Source organism: Pantherophis guttatus, chromosome 2, assembly GCF_059756535.1.
Source record: "Pantherophis guttatus breed Tessera chromosome 2, ASM5975653v1, whole genome shotgun sequence".
Classification (NCBI taxonomy): domain Eukaryota; kingdom Metazoa; phylum Chordata; class Lepidosauria; order Squamata; family Colubridae; genus Pantherophis; species Pantherophis guttatus.
This window is the reverse complement of record NC_142064.1, coordinates 239,588,609-239,607,636: the sequence shown is the minus strand read 5'-3', so window position 1 is coordinate 239,607,636 and position 19,028 is coordinate 239,588,609. Positions and strand designations below refer to the sequence as shown.

Sequence of the window (19,028 nt, the reverse complement as noted above, 5' to 3'; positions counted from 1 at the left end):
GTCAATAACAGGTTTGGGGATTGCTTGGCCTGAATTTCAGCCCCTTGAGAAGCATGGGTCCTGGATTTTGAATGCATTCTGTAAATTAGCCTATTCTACATTGATTCAAATTAGTGCCTTATGATGCACTAATTGCAAAGGAAGGGCCATGGAGAACAAGGATCTGTATAGTCAGTAGACAAATGCTAGCATGATGAAGCGGATGCCTTGCCTTTAATGAGATGCTGCACAGCAGACAGTCTGAACTACACCACTCTTGCCAGCCAAAAGTGAAAAACAGTATTTTTTGATATAGAACCAGAAAAAAATGGAGTTCAGGGTGGAAGTTGTTTGCACAGTGGGCTACACATAGGTTGAGAGCCGAGGTGGCGCAGTGATTAGAGTGCAGCACTGCAGGCTACTTCAGCTGACTGCTCGATGCAGTTCGGCAGTTCAAATCTCACCGGCTCAAGGTTGACTCAGCCTTCCATCCTTCCGAGGTGGGTAAAATGAGGCCCCAGATTTGGGGGGGCAATATGCTGACTCTGTAAACTGCTTAGAGAGGTCTGTAAAAAGCACTATGAAGCGGTATATCAGTCTAAGTGCTATTGCTAAGTGCTATTGCTATTGAAGATGACATCAAGACTTCAGTTAAGGGTTTTGTCCTTGGATTGGGAGCAGCAGGTTATGCAGGAACCTCTATAGAGGAATCCAGTAGGCATCAGTGTATCAACTAAATGTGTGAAAAACCAGGATTTCTTTATCTGGAGTTAAATAGTCCACACTTAGTTTTAGGCCACTGTACCATCCCCTGTACAAGCAATTTAGAAACAATTTCTTGTCAATGCATTTCTTGTAAAAAAAAATACAACCCCCCCCACCTTTTCATTTGATAAAAATATACTAGCATACTGGCAAAGAATGAGTCTAGTTCCCAAAAGAAGCTGTAAATTGTATCAGGGTTTTCATACCACACTATCATATTTCGATTCTCCCAGAATTGCATATGGTAATATCAGAGTGCGAGTTTTCATATTCTGAAACATTGCAACAAAATAATACAATTTTCAAGTGATTTTTTTTTCTACAATGCATGTCTTCTGTAACACGGGTTAGAGTATCAAGGCACCTGGTAGTTTGGGAGGTGTTATTTGTGGAATCAAGGTAGATATCAAAGGACCCGAAGAGGCACATATGTTTATCTCCCCCATCTCACGTAGCTCATTTCACCTCTTCACCAAGAATTATAACATTTTCAGCAGACAACCTTTTCACTTTGTAAAAGCTCCTTGGATGCTTGTAGAATGCTTGCAAGGGATGTTCAACGGAATAAAAAAGATTTTCTGAATTGATGGGAGCTTGGGGGAGATATTTTTCATGATCTACAGGATGTTTCTCACAGCAGTAAGGTACATAAGCTAAACATAAATCTGTTTACAAAGCCTGTGATCCATATACATGGTGTCCTCCGAACTGAATTGCACTGCTTGATCAAAGAGCTATCCTATCCCTTCTTTTTCATTCAGAGTGGATTTTGTTCCTTTTCCACCCTGTGACTCATCAGACGTTCTCATTTACACCTTCTTCTTCTTTTTTTTTTTATCCCACGAGGGGACTGATGACCTATCATCAGTCTGGAGCAATCCAGACCTGAGCTCAGTCTAAAGGATGTGGATTTGATGCAGGACTGAATGAGCTCTGTTCATTTGGGAAGCCGCTTCTTGATGAGGCAAAGTAAACTGATGGAGGCAGCAAGGTTCATTCACAAATGCTTTGTCCATTTTCTTTCAGCCTCAATAGTCATCGGGAAATGGTGGTGTGAGATGGAGCCCTGCCTAGAGGGTGAGGAATGCAAGACATTACCTGACAATTCAGGATGGATGTGTGCAACTGGCAATAAAGTCAAGACCACCAGAGTAAGTTGATACTTTCCTTATCACTGGATGTTAAAACACTGTTAAGTTCACATAGTAAAATACATTTTTTTTCTTTTAATGATCCTGAAAACTCTTGCATCAGGGTGGAGTTGGGGTGACTGAATGGAGCTGAGCATTTACTAGCCGGATGCCCTTCCTGATGCTTACACAGAATTCACAGGAGATATTTTCTCTTTGAGCCTAGAGAGAAAAATATCTGCTGCTACCTAGGATCAAACGCATAGCCTCCTGATTGTGAGGCCACCACGCCACCCTCGTAGCAAAATATGGTAGACCACAACCTACTTCTTGGTAATCTAGAAAAAAGTGGGATAGATAGCATCACCACCAGATGGATTTGTAATTGGCTGACAAACTGTACTCAACAAGTAGTCTTAATGGTACTATGTCTACATGGAGGGAAGTAAGCCTCCTAGCCCCAGTTCCATCTTCAATATCTTCATAAATGACTTAGATGAGGGAATAGAAGGGGAACTTACCAAATTTGTGGTAGCTGGCATGAATAGCCAACACCCTTGATGATAGGCTCAAGATTCAGATGGATCTTGACAGACTTGGATACTGGTCCCTATCTAACAAAATGAAATTCAATGTAGAGAAAAGTAAAGTCTTAGACTTAAGCAAGAAAAACCAAAAATACACATATAGACTGGTAAAATCAGGCTTAATAGCAGTAACTGTGACAGGGATCTTGGAGTCTTAGTGGACAACCAATGAAACATGAGTCAACAGTGTGCGGCAGCAGTCAAAAAAGCCAATGCAATCCTAAATTGCATTAACAGAGGGATACAATCAAGATCAAGTGAGTACTAATACCACTCTATAAAGCTTTAGTAAGACCACACCTAGAATACTGCATCCAGTTTTGGTAACCACACTATAAAAAAGATATTGAGACTCTAGAAAGAGTGCAGAGAAGATCAACCAAGGTGATTAGGGGACTGGAGGATAAAACATACGATGAATGGTTGCAGAAACTGGGCATGGCTATTCTAGCGAAGAGAAGGACGAGGGGAGACATGATACAGTGTTCCAATATTAGATGGGCTGCCATGGAGAGGAGGGGATTAAGCTATTTTCCAAAGCACCTGAAGGCCAGACAATGGAATGGAATGGAACAAGGAGAGATTCAACCTGGAAGTAAGGAGAAATTTTCTGACAGTGAGAGCAATCAACCAATGGAACAGCTTGCCTTCAGAAGTTGTGGTAGCTTCATCACTGGACTGCCATCTGTCAGAAATGGTGTAGGATCTCCTGTTTGGGTGGGGGGTTGGACTAGATGACCTTCAAGGTCCCTTCCAACTCTGTTAATCTGTTAATATGGTTGCAATAATATTGGTGCAAAATGGGAATGGCTGCCTCCTGTTGCTTCTTTCCCTGCTTTTTTATGAGAGCATTTTCTTTTCTGGCTTTCTCAGATGTTCCATGCTTAGTCAGGGACAGAAATCAGGACTATGAGAACATGTTGGGGAGCTTTTATTCCAAACATCATGGATTTGGGTGCAACATGATTTTGGGTAAGATCCAAAGTGGCCTGATTTGGAACACTTTCAGAAATGGAATTAAAACACATGTTATTCTCTATTTTCTAAAGAAGAAGAAGAAGAAGAATTCATTGGTTCTCTTTGCATGGTAGGATCTATAGAGTCATCCTCTCATAGGACCCTAACTTGCCCTGTTTGACATACATACATACATACATACATACATACATACATACATACATACATACCATACACACCCATACACACACACACCATATATATATGGCAAAACCTAAAAAAGAATTCCTTGAGAAGCCCAATTTTCACAGTGCAACTCTAGGGCTTTAGCTTGGAATTGGGAACTGGGAAAGGACAGTTAATTATTTTCAGTTTTCATGATACAGCATGACTAATTTGGGTTGTTGGGAGTGAAAACTATACTCCTTTGAGTTAGATGCCACAGTAAGAGTTATGGTTAGAGAATTATTTTGACATGTTAATCCATTTTTGACACAGTTAAGCAAGATATGAGTACAAGACCATCTTTCTATGTATTCTGTGCTAATGTGGCTTCTGATTTGTTCAGAACATTTCAGCAAACATTTTGAACAATAGGTGTCTCAATAAAAGGAGAAATGTATGAATATAAAAATGTGATTGATTATGTCTTAGAACTATGGTCTTTTCACTCATGTCAGAAGTCTTGAGTCTCAGAGTTAGAATCTCTAGATAAGTAAACCATATTTTTCTTTTTTTCTTTTTTTAAGTAGACATGGTATGTCCACCTAATATAGACTTTCTTTGAGTTCTTTCCAATGCAAATCACTATTTAAGCATGAAGAATCATATAGCTTTTAGAGGACAGATTGTAGCACTTCAGAAGAACATTTTTCATATACGTTTTCAGTTCATCTGTGTTGCGTACAGTAATCTACATATAAGGTTCCTTTCGTTCTCTTTGCACATTTTCTGCTTCTCACTAGCTATGGATTAATACCTAACATCTCAATTTCTTTTTTTAGACATTCGGAAGCTTTGTTAATATTCAAATATATGGTTTATTCCACTGTGTATGGATTATCGGATTTCATTTCAATTAAATTCCTGAGATAACTTCTTAAATGTTTCAAAATAGAGTAACACCTTTACCCCACCATGTTCAGTATTTTTCTTTCTTTTTTTTTTAATCTTTCTTGGCAGGACTTTGTTTCCATAACTTTGTTTAAAGTATTCTATGCATTTTTATGTTTTGACTGACTGCTTGAATATATTGCGGAAAGTACAGCCATTTGTGAGGATAACTTAATGGGGTGAAATTAAGGTTGAATCTCTCAGTCAGGGGCATATAATGATTAAGTCAACACAACAGGTGTGTTTAGAAAGACATGCGATAGGATACATTCAGAAATGACTTGGACCCTCAGGTAGCATTGAGTATTATGGCGAGGGATTGTACTTCCCAGTATGGACAGGATAGGGAAAATAAGTATAAAGGATCTGCCCCAGCTGGTCCCTCAGGAAAGCATGACTCTTGACTCCATTGGATTGAATCAATAGAACTTTTATTGAGAGAAAAGTGGTTGCAGTGAAGTCAGGAGGAACCTGAAGTTCCTGTGCAAAGCACAAAGCAATTCTTCCATTTCCCCATACCCACCCACCCTGACCAGTCCACCAGCAGCCAATGTGATGCCACAAGGTTGTTTTGAGAATGCTGAGGGGTAAGGCAGATAACAGTTCACTCTCAGGGCATGGCGGCCTTGAAACCAAGCTGGAACCGGCTGGGAGGGAGCCTGCTCCATCTTGAAGACAATCCCTCTCCCTAATTCCCAAGAGGTTACAGCAAAAGTAAAAGCATGTGAAAAATGCCAGCAGGTCTTCCTCCCCATCCTCCAACAGAATGGCAGGACACAATGGTGGACCTGACAACAAGTGAGTAGCACCAGGGAAATTGGTGAAGCACTTATATTTTATTTAATTTATATTTAAATTTGGTACAAGTAGTTAAATATAGCTATTACAGTTAGTCTTCAGTCATATATTTCATAGTTCGTCTTCAGTCACCTTATAAACTCAGTTCATCTTTGGGAGTTGGGAGCTTTATTCAGGCTTTCAGAAGCTATAACCAGGCCTCAAATCATGCCCCTTTACATTGACTGGATTGCTTTACTTACTTCTTTTCTAGAAGATGATTTTTCTTTTTTTGTGTGCATGTATATATATTTTATTTATTTTATTTTGTCAACTACATATTAGATTTATATATATAAGCATACACATGAATTGAATACATAAAATGAATACAATTAAAGGGAACATTAGGACAGGGACGGTAGGCACTTATGCACGCCCCTTACAGTCCTCTTAGGATTGGGGTGAGGTCAACAGTAGACAGTCTTAGGTTAAAGTTTTGGGGGTTTTGGGATGAGATCACAGAGTCTGGTAGTGCATTCCAGGTTACTGAAGTCATATTTTCTGCAATCAACTTTGGAGCGGTTCACTTGAAGTTTGTATCTATTGTGTGCTCGTGTATTGTTGTGGTTGAAGCTGAAGTAGTCATTGACAGGTAGGACATTGTAGCAGATGATTTTATCAGCTACACTTAGATCATGGCGAAGGCAGCGTAGTTCTAATTTTCCTAAACCCAGAATTTCAAGTCTGGTGGCATAAGGTATTTTATTTATTTATTTATTTATTTATTTATTTATTTATTTATTTATTTATTTATTTATTTATTTATTTAATTTGTATACCGCCCTTCTCCCAGAAGGGACTCATTTTGTTGCGAGCAGAGGAGTGGAGGACTCTACCTGTGAAATTTATTGAACATTTTTATTTATTTATTTATTTATTTATTTATTAAACATTTATTTATTAAAACCTTTATTTATATGAAATTTATTGAACAGCCGTTCTAGGCTTTCTTTAGGAAGAAGAGCAAAATAAAAATGTGCATTACCTGCGTCCAGTTTAGGTCGGAGACCATTTTGAAAGTGATTTTTAAACCCGGAATTCTAAAAGCCCCCGTTCAAATAAGCAGCATCAGGGAAGCGAGAACTACCCTGATTTCAGGAAGGTCTTTTTCATGCTAGTCTTGGGGTAAATGCAAAGTCTTAGAAGAGGAATTTCCAACCCTTATGAGTTCATTCAGGCAAAGCCCCAGAATGATTTGAAATGCTCCTTTCCAGGTTCCTTGACACCTGGGCTGAGTTGCTGCTTAAAAGATAAGCTGCCACTGAGATAACCTGCAGTCTCTTCATTGTTTATGTCCTCTCTCCCATTACTTTCCCAGCCTCTGTACAATTTCTCAGTGGGGGCATGGTAATCGTTGTTACAGCATGCAGTTGCAATTTTAATTTGGGGGTTCTTTCATTAGAAGAAAAGAAAAACCATGCCAGATTGCCCCTACATCCTGCTTGGCATATGTGCCCAGCCACTTATTTAAAACAGGGATGTGCAACCTGCAACCCTTACCCTAGAGTCCTTCCGAATGTTGCTCCTGGATTATACTTTTTAATGTGACAGAAGGGAGAAAATATTGAATATGTGGGAAGCTGATTATACGACTTCTTTTTAATCAATTTCATTTAATTACATTATCATTAAATCAAATATCATTTATGAGCTGCTCTCAGCAACTTCTTTGCCCAAATTGTGAATATCGTCTCCTGCATTCTACTCAAAGGCCAATGGCAACTTCAAAAAAAAGTTCATTCCTGCTGCTGCAGTGAATAAAAAGGGAGAATCCCTGCTGTTGGCTAAAAATGTGGGGTTCATACATCAGTTTTCCTCCTCCCCATTGAAGTTCTTGAAAAACTGAAATGATACCTTTAGAGTGGATTAAGGTAAAGCTAAAGGTTCCCCTCGTACATATGTGCTAGTCATTCCTGACTCTAGGGGGCAGTGCTCATCTCCGTTTCAAAGCTGAAGAAGCCAGCACTGTCTGAAGACATTTCCGTGGCCAGCATGACTAAACGCCAAAGGCGCACGGAACATTGTTACCTTCCCACCAAAGGTGGTCCCTATTTTTCTACTTGCATTTTTACGTGCTTTCGAACTGCTAGGTTCGAAGCAGAAGCTGGGACAAGTAATGGGAGTTCACCCCTTACGCAGCACTAGGGATTCGAACCACTGAACTGCCGACCTTTCAATCGACAAGCTCAGCATATTAGCCACTGAGCCACTGCTCAGTGAGTGGATTAGTGTCCTATAAATCTCTGAGGAAACATTTAATGCTTTCCCTTCTCCAGTCTTTCCTTCTTCGACTTCCTTCTTGAAATCATCCTCAATTATTTCATAACGAAAATGAAGCATTTTTTTAGTAGGTGCTAGCTTATTTGGTGATCTTCTTTACTAATCTTTGATATCCCAGCGCCTCCTGGGTCAACCTAAACACTCCCCTTCATTTACTGAAATTAACAAAAATCAGAAGTTATCAAAGAAAACGTTCTGGGCAACAGAGACCCTATTCCAGCACCAGTGTTGAGTCACTTGTTGACCTCTTTTATTTCCTACCAACAAAAGACGAGCTATTTAGAGCTCACTTTTGCCATCAAAAGCTGAATGAGTACAAAACATCCCTTCAGTTACTTTGAGCATTTCAGGAGAACAAGGTGTACTACAAGCGTCTAATGTCAAAGTTCAGGCTTTTATTCTTAGAAGGAGCAAACTCAAATGAAAAACCTATTTTTCTGCCTCTGTTCAGGTGCCGTTTCACCATCAATCTCCCCTCCTCCAATATCTGTGGTGTTTTCTTTCATAGATCTGCACAGCAAGCCATGTACTTCCTGGGGAAGGAGCTATCACTCTATCCCATATTTCTTAGGAAAACAAGGGACTTCCCTAGACAGGCATGAAACTCTCTAATGAAAATGGCCATGTTTTCTCTTCCTCTGAATTTTCCTCATATATTTGCCATGTGTCCAAACCAGTGGTGAAATTCAAATTTTTTTTACTACTGGTTCTATGGGCGTGGCTTGGTGGGCATGGCAGGGGAAGGATATTGCAAAATCTCCATTCCCACCACACTCCAGGGTAAGGATTCTACAAAATCTCCATTCCCACCCCACTCTGGGGCCAGCCAGAGGTGGTATTTGCCGGTTCTCCAAATTACTCAAAATTTCCGCTACCGGTTCTCCAGAATCTGTCACAACCTGCTGGATTTCACCCCTGATCCAAACTGGCTTACCAAACTAAGTGAATCCATTTTCACTTCTAGGAGCACCATTAACAAAGGAAGACCCACACGGGAGATAATTAGCTCACAATTAAATGACATGGCCCTCAGTTAAACACACAATGAGAAATGACACAGTGATTAAGCAAGCACCAATACATAACCATCACAGCTAAGGCATGCTGAGTGTTAAGCAACATGGGCATCATTGATCTGTTTTATCTTGATTTGTAAAATTATTGTCAGTGGTTGAAATCTCATTTTCAATCTCTACCTGATGAGTGAAATAAAAGGATTCATCCCTTCAGTAGAAAAAGTGCTCATTTTCTTGGTGGAGGATGGACTTCTCCATCATGCAGCTAGCGTTGGACTAAGACTGGAGAGATGAAAACTCAAATACATTTTCAATCATGGAGGCTCACTGGCTGATTATTGGAGTTCACTGTCTCTCAGCCTAGCCTATCTTATGGGTTGTGGCTGAGAAAATAAGATGAAAGGAAGTCCCCATATAAGAACCCATTAGAACGCAGAGGATAAAAATCTAAAAGACAAACAATAAACACATGTAGGCTAGAGGATGAGAAGGGGAAAAGACAGCTCAAAACCAGGGAAGAGAGATAAATTGGGATAATATGGAATGCTATTACCTCCTCTCTCCCCCATTCATCCCAGTCTATATACTGTAAATAGGGTAAGAACTTAGCAAGAAGAACACATGAAGACAATGGAGAAGGCGGTGCTTGATTGATTGACCCAGAATAGGAATTTACTTGACATTGAAAAGTAGTAAACAAATACCTTGAACTTGTTCAAAAATCAGTATAACGTGTACCTTCTCCAAATAGAATTTCTTTCTAGGGAATCTCCTGGGAAAAGACAGCATTTTAGAATAAGAAGAAAAGTCCTTCTGAGAGTCATCAATGTTGCTACAGACCATAATAAGAATTGAGGTGGTAGTGATTTTGGTGCTGTCAGATCCATCTACCTGGTCAATCTCCCAAATTGTATTTAATATCCAGGACTGATGTGAATGTACCTCCATATACATTGTGCCTGTGACTGCCATAGCAGCAAATGATTCATGAACATAGTGGGGAAAAAGATACTGGGCATAGAGACAATGGATGCAGCTGGGAAAGGAGAAACAGTTTTCTGGTGGAATGAAATTAAAAGAAATGTATTTGTGGAGATTCTCAGTCATCCAGGTCATAGCTGTCTCAAAGGTGCTTTTTTTCTTCAAAAGGCAACTAGGCTGTGGAGTTTTTTTTCCCTTGGAGGAAGAATAAGAAAATATTTCACTTCTCATCCAAGAAGCTTCATCAGTTCTGATGGCAGGGAGAGGGAAGGATAGATACTGTCAGTTGTGACTGGAGGGTAAGGGGATGGAAGGATAGGTTCCGATAGGATGATGGTGTGTGTTTGTGGAAGGATTGTATTTCTTTGCAGTCATCTGGTCATTAGCATACTCTTGAGAACTGTTGAGACTCCTTGGGGGTTTATCTGTGCCCTCAGGGTCACCTGGATCAGGGTGCAATTAGTTGTGGAATCTCTTTGGAATTCCTGCAAGGGCTGCATTGTAGACTCCACATTTTGTAGACTCCACATTTTGGATTGCAGAAAAAACAATTGCTACCAACCTGCCTTCCATTGAGGACCTGTATACTGCACAAGGCAAAAGGAGGGCTGTGAAAATATTTACAGACCCCTCACATCCTGGACAAAAACTGTTTCAACTCCTACCCTCAAAACAACACTATAGAGCACTGCACACCAGAAGAACTAGACACAAGAACAGTTTTTTTCCCGAACGCTATCACTCTGCTAAACAAATAATTCCCTCACCACTGTCAAACTATTTAGTAAGTCTGCATTACTATTAATCTTCTCGTTGTTCCTATCACCCATCTCCTCCCACTTATGACTGTATGACTGTAACTTTGTTGCTTGTATCCTTAAGATTTATATTGACTGTTTCCTAATATGATTTGGTTGCTTATTTGTACCCTATGATTATCATTAAGTGTTGTACCTTATGATTCTTGATGAACTTATCTTTTATGTACACTAGAGAGCATATGCACCAAGACAAATTCCTTGTCTGTCCAATCACACTTGGCCAATAAAATTCTATTCTATTCTATTCTATTCTATTCTATTCTATTCTATTCTATTCTATTCTACTCTACTCTACTCTACTCTACTCTACTCTATTCTATTCTATTGAGAGTCCTTATTTTGGATAGAGAGGACCATTGGTTTGAAAGAGGGGTAAAAGAATCCATCTATGTTGGAATTGAAAGCCTTCCTCAATGGGGGAGGTGGGGTGGGATAAGACACCACCTATCTCCAGTTTACAATGCAGCCCTTGCCGCAGTTCCAAGAAGATTCCACAACCAATTGCACCTTGATTTAGGTGACTCCGAGGGCACAAATAAACTTTCAAGTGGTCTCAACAAATCTCAGAGAGTGCTATCGACCAGATGACTACAAATAAATACAATCCTTCCAACCCCCCCTTCACCGCCAGCATCCTATCAGAACCTTTCCTTCCATCCCTCTACCATCCGGTTTCTACTGTCAGTACTGTCCTTCCATCCCCCCCCCGACCTCCGCCATCACAACTGATGAAGCTTCTTGGATGAGAAGTGAAATATTTCCTTCTTCTTCCTCAAAGAAAAAACAGTCCAGTTGCCTTTAAAAAAAAAAAGACAAATGTAATGTATCTTCATTGTTTCACTGATTAACAGAAGAAAAATAAATCGGGCAAAGTGAATACATTTCTTATGGGTTGGATAAATCCAAGATGTCTTATTACAGTGTGTTAGCTAAGCAGATATTCAATACAAATTTGTATCACAGCAGAATTCAGGTTTATGTTTAGTTGCTTCTAAAGCAATTGTCTCTTTTCCATTCCTCTCTCTCCAGCAAGAGTTATGTGCTTGTGCTCTCTCTCTCTCCCTCCCTCCCTCCCTCCCTCCCTCTCTCCCTCTCTCTCTCTCTCTCTCTCTCTCCCTCCTTCTCTCTGTCCCCCCCCCTCTTTCTTGCTCTCATTCTCTCTTTGCATGTATATGTTCCATTCCCAGGACTATATTCTATGCCTCTGATAAATTGGATTGTGATACACCAAACATATCTGATAATTACATTGTTAGTCTTCAGATGCCACATTTTTTTTTACTGCAAAACACCCCCACTGAAACTGCTCTGAAAACCCATCTTGTGGCTGTTGTTTTTCCTCAGATCTGGATGAAATTTGCATAAAGTCATAAAACAAGAGTTATAAAAGCAGGGAATTGTGGTCTTTTCAAGTGGCTGGCAAATTTTTCACAGGGCTATCGTAAAATTTTGTTAATGAGATTTCCTATGAACAATCCAGTAAGGCATCCCACTCAGAATTGTTGGGAGTCAGAAGGACTAGATAATAAATACATAAACTGATCAATCAGTCAATCAAAATCTTATTGACAAAACTTGCCAGCTTCTCATACAAGAGAGAGGGGGGAAGCAAACTAACCTCTCTAAGATTTGCTGCCATTTTTCTCAATTAAAATCCCTGTGAAAGTGCTAACAGGCCTCACTGACAAAGTTCTCATGAATTCCTGCTACTCTAGAAAATGTTCCTGACCTTTTGTACAAACGTTAGCTTTTTTTTTTCCTTTCTCTCTTAAATGACTGACTACCTTTGTTGATTTCAGCATGACAAGGTGCAAAAGTGGGTACTGACACATATAATGATGTGCAATCTTTTTTCCCACCCCTACAAAGAACCATTCTGGCTATTTTCAGACTTTTATTTCCCAGAGGTAGTTTTAGAAAATTGCAAACTGAAAGGCTCACTAGGATTTTTAAAGGCACCCTCAATGATGTATTCCCTGAAATCAAACCCTTCTAGCTTAGCCAAATCTTTGCCCAATCTGCAGCAGATGTTTTTTTATACAAAGTCAGCAGATAAGCTGACTTTGTATAAAAAAAGAACAACGCTTAGGGGGGGCCCAAAAGCCCTACTAAGCAGGTATATACAAAAGTATGAAGGCTATTGCTTAACGCATTGTAAGCCGCCCTGAGTCTCCGGAGAAGGGTGACACATAAATCGAACCAATAAATAAATAAATAAATAAATAAATAAATAAATAAATAAATAAATAAATAAATAAATAAATAAATAAATAAATAAATAAATGACTGCTGAGTGTTGTTGCCTCATTCATACAACCAGACTTTCAGGGACCAGGGTGGATAGTTTGTGTTCAATATAAGATCGAATGTTTGCATCTGAAAGCAAAGAAAATTCAAAGGGTGATCCCTGTGTGCAGAAATAAAGGCAGGGCAGGAGATGGCAGAGGAAGAATATCTTCCACAGGTTGGTATTCCAACAGCAGCCACAAAGAAAATTTTGACTGCCAGATGTTATCTCCAGCAGGCAACAGAGAAATGACCATAGAGGTGCAACACCTTAAGCCTGAATGGTCCTGCAAAGAAGTCACCCCATAGCTTCTCTCCATGTGAATCAGATCAGCTGGAGAGAGAGGTCCTTGTATTGGTTCCCCTAATTTTCCACTTCTCTGGTCTGATTTTGAGCACACTCTCTTGGCTACTTTTACCTTGGCTATGCAGCTTTGGGGAAAGGTCTGCTTCCATCCACCGAACTGAAGAATCAAGGTGGTTTTCAAAGGGCTGAGCATAATCCTTTCTTCTTCTTTTTTTTTTTTTGGTTTCTCCTTGCAGATTCATCCGAGGACCTAACAAAAATTCTTCTGACAGCAGCCTCTGAAGGAACTCCCTGACAGATAGAAGGCAGAAATCTTTGAACCTTAAACCATCTCCAACTTCTACAAGCCAAATGGTTTTTGTTTTCTTTTTGTTTTTAATTTGCACTTTAACTCTGCACCAGAAGAAACTGCAATGGCTTTGCTTGTGTAGAGCCAAAACACGCTAGACAAATAATGAACCAGAGCGGACAGCAAAAAAAAAAAGAAGAAGAAGAAGAAGAAGGGGGAAGAGAGAGAGAGAAAGAGAGGAGACATTGGCAAGCAGTTCAACAGAAGCAAGTTTTGCGATTCTGAAAGATGAACAATGGTCCCGTACAGGTGGATGGACCATGTTTATTTGTATCATTTACAAATATATAAATATATAAAATATTTTGAAATAAACCCTGACTCGCTGAGAAACTGAACAGAACCACATTTTGCTGCAACGGCTTAATTTTGCTTTATTTAATTGTAAAGAGATAAGGGCTTTGTAGATCAAGACGACAGTGAAAAAAGAACATGAATAAGGACGAAGACTGACCAAATAATTGGAATGCTACTTCCTTTTCGTTACAATGATGATTGTGTCAGCCAGATGTTGAAGGGAATTCCATTTTTGTTTTTCATATTCCTGTGTTCCGCAATCTTTTTTTTTTATTTTTTTCCCTTTCTCTCTCTCTTCGTGCAACATTTGCATGCTGGCTTTGCTTACATTAAACATACTTTATACTTAATTGATACGTGATGCCGGGAACATTTTTCGGGGCCAAGAACTGTCCCATAGAGAAGAGGAAAGAGACTCTTAGTAATTAAACAGACCCAACCTGCGCTCTGAAATTCACTGGACAACTTTTCGTAAACTGCAGGTTCATTTATTTAAAAAGAAAAATCCCTGTACAGACAATTGTCTACAGACTTTGTATAGTTGATATAGACAAGCCTAGTAAAAAAAAAAAAAAGAAAGAAAAAGCGATTGCTAACTTTTATGGCTTCTGTTGTTTGCTCATGAGAATCATTTTTATAATGTTTAGGAAAAACGCAGATTTTGCACTGTCATGGGTTTCGCCTTACTGTTTCATTTTATTTATTTTTATTTTATTAAACAAATTTATATAGCTACCCCTCTAGCGAAAGGAACTTTGACTTTTTCAGTCATAATGATAGAAACTTTAATAGGAAAAAGTCCCACTTCGATATTACATGAAAGAAAAGCAATGCGTTTAATTATCAACACTTTTGAAAAGTTAAAAGCAAAGTCATATGCACAGTAATAATAGATTTTAAAATATGACTGGAATTGTTCCCTTACTTTCCATAAACGGATCCACAGTATTGCTTCTACTAATCTGAATAGCGTTGCACTTACTCCAAGTATATGAACGTACTTTAGTATGGTTAAGATCAAGCTCAATACAGATAGTCCTTGACTTACAACTGTCCATTTAGTGACTGTTTGAAGTTCCAATGGCAGTGAAAAAAAATGACTTATGACCATTTTTCACAAACTTAAACTGTTGCAGCATCCCCATGGTCACATGACCAAATTCAGATGCTTGTCCTGACTCATATTTATGACGGTTGTGGTGTCTCGGGATCACCTTTTGAGACTTTCTGACAAGCAAAGTCAATGGGGGAAGCCAGGTTCATTTAACACCCATGTTACTAACCTAACAACTGCGGTGACTGACTTAACAACTGTGGCAAGGAAGGTCATAAAATGGAGCAAAATGTACTTAACTGTCTTGCTTAGCAACAGAAATGTTGGGCTCAGTTGTGGTCATAAGTCGAGGACTCCCTGTACTTGATGAATAAAGTAGAAGGAATAATCCTATTGAACCCGGGACTGACCTATCCACACCACTGGTAACTATAACATACCTGTCATATCTGGTACAACTAGCTCCAGAGAAATTTAAGTTGGGAAGGGAGTATTACAAAAACGATCATTTAGAAAACTGGAGATGAGCTCAGTGGTGGGTTGCCTCCGGTTCGCACCGGTTCTACAGAACCGGTAGTAAAATTGGCGGGAGGCTCCTCCCACCGACCCTGATGTCATCAAAACGCTTCTGCACTTGCACAGAAGAGCGAGTGTGCGGCCCCGCTGCAAACCAGTAGTAAAGGTAAGTAGAACCCACCCCTGGATGAGTCCCTTCAAGTTCAAAGGGCTTTTTAAAATCATAGCTCAGAAGAGAAGTTTGGGCACTCAGCTCAAGAGAAAGTACTGAGCTTTCACTCTTGGTTTCTCCCTCTAACAATTCTCATTCCAAATCTCCATACTGCTTTTGGATGGAAATTAGCAGACAGGGAAGGGATTTTTCAAAGAAAAAGGTATAGTAATTCCTGGAGGTAAATGTCCCACTTGGATGATAATGGCTTTTGAGTCTTTAAGATGTATATATCACTTGAATATTTTTTCATAGGATAAAATAGAAGGGGAACAGCTCTACAAAAAAACAACATGGTTACATGAGAGGAAGCATTCATGTTTCCTACAGTCATACCTTAATTGAGAAACCCAAAGGTGCTTTTGCAAGAGGCAACTGGAGTTTTTTGGGTTTTTTGAAGATGTTTCCCTTCTCATTCAAGAAGCTTCTTCAGATGTGACTGGATGGTGGGGAATAGAAGGATTTATATTACTTGCAGACAGCTGATCCTTTGCATTCTTTTAGAGAGTCGTTGAGGCCACCTGGAGTTTTATCTGTGTCCTCAGGGTCACCTGAGTAGTACAAATGGGTGTGGAGCCTTCTTGGAACTGCTGAAAGGACTGTGTTGTACACTGGATTTTGACATAAATGGCCTCTTTGACCCCTCTTTCAAACTAGGGATCCTCTCTGTCCAAAATGTGGACTTTGCTGTCTTCAGAAAAGTGACCTTTGTCTTTTAAATGCAGATGGACTGCTGAATCTTGTCTGGACAACCTTTTACTCTGCCATATTTCTTTTGAATGATAACCTAAATTTACAATAATTGATCTTAGATGGTATCAGATCAGACAATTTTTTTTACATTAAGTGGGTTCAGAGAAATCAGTCTATTTCTCCAACAACAACAGCAACATGACTGAATTTATTTCCCAACTAAATCAATTTGATAGGGCAGAATTCCCAAATGTCAGGAGTAGAAACCCTCCAAGCCAGGCCAGCCTATGTAAAACCTTCCAGACATGAAGGAAAGAAGAAGAGGTAAACATCAAACAACATCTCCAAATCATGCTATTTAAATTCACTTAAAATGGGATTTTTTCTCCTGAAGATAAAGATCAAAATAGGGACAAGGAAGAGATGTTAAAATGTTAAAATATACCTGTACTTTCTGTGAAGTTAAATCAAAGTTATTATATTCTAAGATATTCATCATTTCAGACTAGATTCCTCTAAGATATTCATCAATTCAGCCTAGATTCCTCTAGATTTGACAATGGTGCCCCTTTACATCTAAGCATGCATTCCAGTATTACCGTAATTAAATGAATATATGAAGTGAAAATCCGGTCCATCCCTTTTAACTTTCCCAAGAAAGACATAAATGACTTTGGGAACATTCCACTATTTCTTTCTGTAAATGCTAAATGTGCAGAAGTTCAAGCAGATAAGACTGGGGACAGATTGAAATATCGCTCCTGCATGCAAAGGTGAAAAAAAGGTTATTAGTGATGAACATGCTCTGAATCCAGAAAAATATCCATCAATGTTTTAGTAGATTTACTTTCAAGAGCTATGAAGAATACCCTATTAAATGCTACATATTACCTACATACCACATGCTACCCACAATCTATCCACATGGAGCTGCTTTGCAGATAAATTTATAACTCAACAAGAATCCAATTATAAAACACGGCATTATACCAAGCATCATTTGATATAACAGAAAGCTTCAGCCAATTCATTCAGAATTTCCTGTTGATTCCATATTTTAAAAAAACCAAACAAGAAGGAAGCTTAGAAGAGTATTATATATTCTATAAGTTAGAAAGAGAGTGTGAACATTGAAAGGGCAACTATCATATTCATTTTTATTTAATAACATATTAAATGGAAAACCAATGTCTTGCCACTGACCCAACAATTGTATGAAAAAAGAGAAAAAGGAATTATTTCAAACCTGCAAACTTCTGATGCTGTCCAGTAAGTCCATCTGACTTGGGATGGATTAGTTTTTGGATCCTATCAAGCAAATCTAATTCTTTTCTAATGGAAATTGAACTGAATGCTTGAGGTCTGATAGGTAGGAAATGACCTCCCTTTTACAGCCACCTTGTGTTTGCTCTCTAGAAAGATCGGCAATCGTGTGCAGTCATTGTTAAATTGATATCTAATGTACTATTAGGCAAACCTGCAAACCTACTTGAATTTCATTTTGATAGGGATTATTCTGAACAAAAAATAAGTATGCTTAGAGGTGGATAAGGAGTTAAGGATACTCATTAATACAGTAGATGTGCATAAAATTTGGATTTAACTTGGCCTCAAAATTCTAAGGCTAAAGGCTCTGTTTAGTTTTGTCTAGCTCTATCCAGCTGCCTGATTATGCTGATTGTAATTTCAGCATTTGTCATTCATACTAGGCAAGGCTGTTGGGAGTTATAGGAATAAGAATAGTTTAGAAACATTAGAATTTAATCATTCTCCACTTTTGTTCCATTTTTATGCTCTCTTTCACACACACACAAAATATACCCAGGCACACAAACACCCACAGACATTATTGCTGCCTTCCTATCCAAGAGAAGATTGGAATAGTTATAGAGTCTTATATACTGTATAAGAGGAAAACATTGGCTTAGAAAATTTGTTTCTAGGGAAGTCATGTAAATCTGTGATTGCAAAGCAAAAGTGACTTGGTTCTTTAATTAACAATAGCAATAGCACTTAGATTTATATACTGCTTCATAATGCTTTACAGCCCTTTCTAAGCGGTTTACAGAATCAGCTTATTGCCCCCAACAATCTGGGTTCTCATTTTACCAACCTCGGAAGGATAGAAGGCTGAATCAACCTTGAGCCTGGTGAGATTCGATCTGACAAACTGCTGGCAGCCAGTGATCAGCAGAAGTAGCCTGCAGTACTGTACTCTAACCACTGCGCCACCGCGGCTCTTTACTACAGGCTGTTACAAACCTAATGACAGATCCAACATCTGGATTTGTCACAAATTCTGACTCTCTAACTTGTATGTCTGCAATTTATACATGGTTAAAAACATCTGTGTATCCAATTTGCATATAACGATAATTATTTACAGAGTGTAATTATCCACATAAAATGTGTAAAAGACTCAAGGAAAAACAGGTAACTTTGAAGGCTTCTTCTATTTTGTTCCAACTTCATTTGGCTTGGAAATACCAACTCTAATTCAGAGCAAAAAAATAAAAAATAAAAATGCCAGGCTGAAGGATTTATTTTATCTTTTAGAGAACGACCAGCAAACTAAAGTCAGAACAGCTACTAAGGAGCACTAAAGAGATAATTTCAAGAGACTGGACACTTCCAAACCCAAAATGGCTTGACATGGGTGCTTTAAGGGCTTCCCCATGTCATCAGAACATGCATATTATATCACACGTGGGATACTTCTGTTGCTATGATCCACAGAGGGGCATGGTATCTCTGTGCTTTGAGCAGGGGGTTCAAAAAGGCACTTCCTCACGTTCCAAAGGAACTGTCCAAACCTTTTCTCAGCTGTAGTAGTCAGGCTTCAGAAG

General features: G+C 39.0%; 1 protein-coding gene across 2 annotated transcripts in view; it reads left to right on the top strand.

Annotated features, from left to right (window-relative positions):
- TAFA1 (TAFA chemokine like family member 1) overlaps positions 1 to 14,451 on the top strand; it is a 467,162-nt gene extending 452,711 nt beyond the window's left edge. Inside the window, exons 4-6 of one of the 2 annotated variants that reach the window (XR_004595219.2) lie at positions 1,771 to 1,895; positions 3,335 to 3,433; positions 13,299 to 14,451. Coding sequence is in view for 1 of the 2 variants with exons in the window: in XM_034440605.3 (XP_034296496.1) it covers positions 1,771 to 1,895; positions 13,299 to 13,316 (143 nt within the window). In the remaining variant the exon portion in view is untranslated. The remainder of the gene's footprint in view (positions 1 to 1,770; positions 1,896 to 3,334; positions 3,434 to 13,298) is intronic. The other variant, XM_034440605.3, reaches the window with a different exon arrangement.
- Positions 14,452 to 19,028: the final 4,577 nt, after the last annotated feature.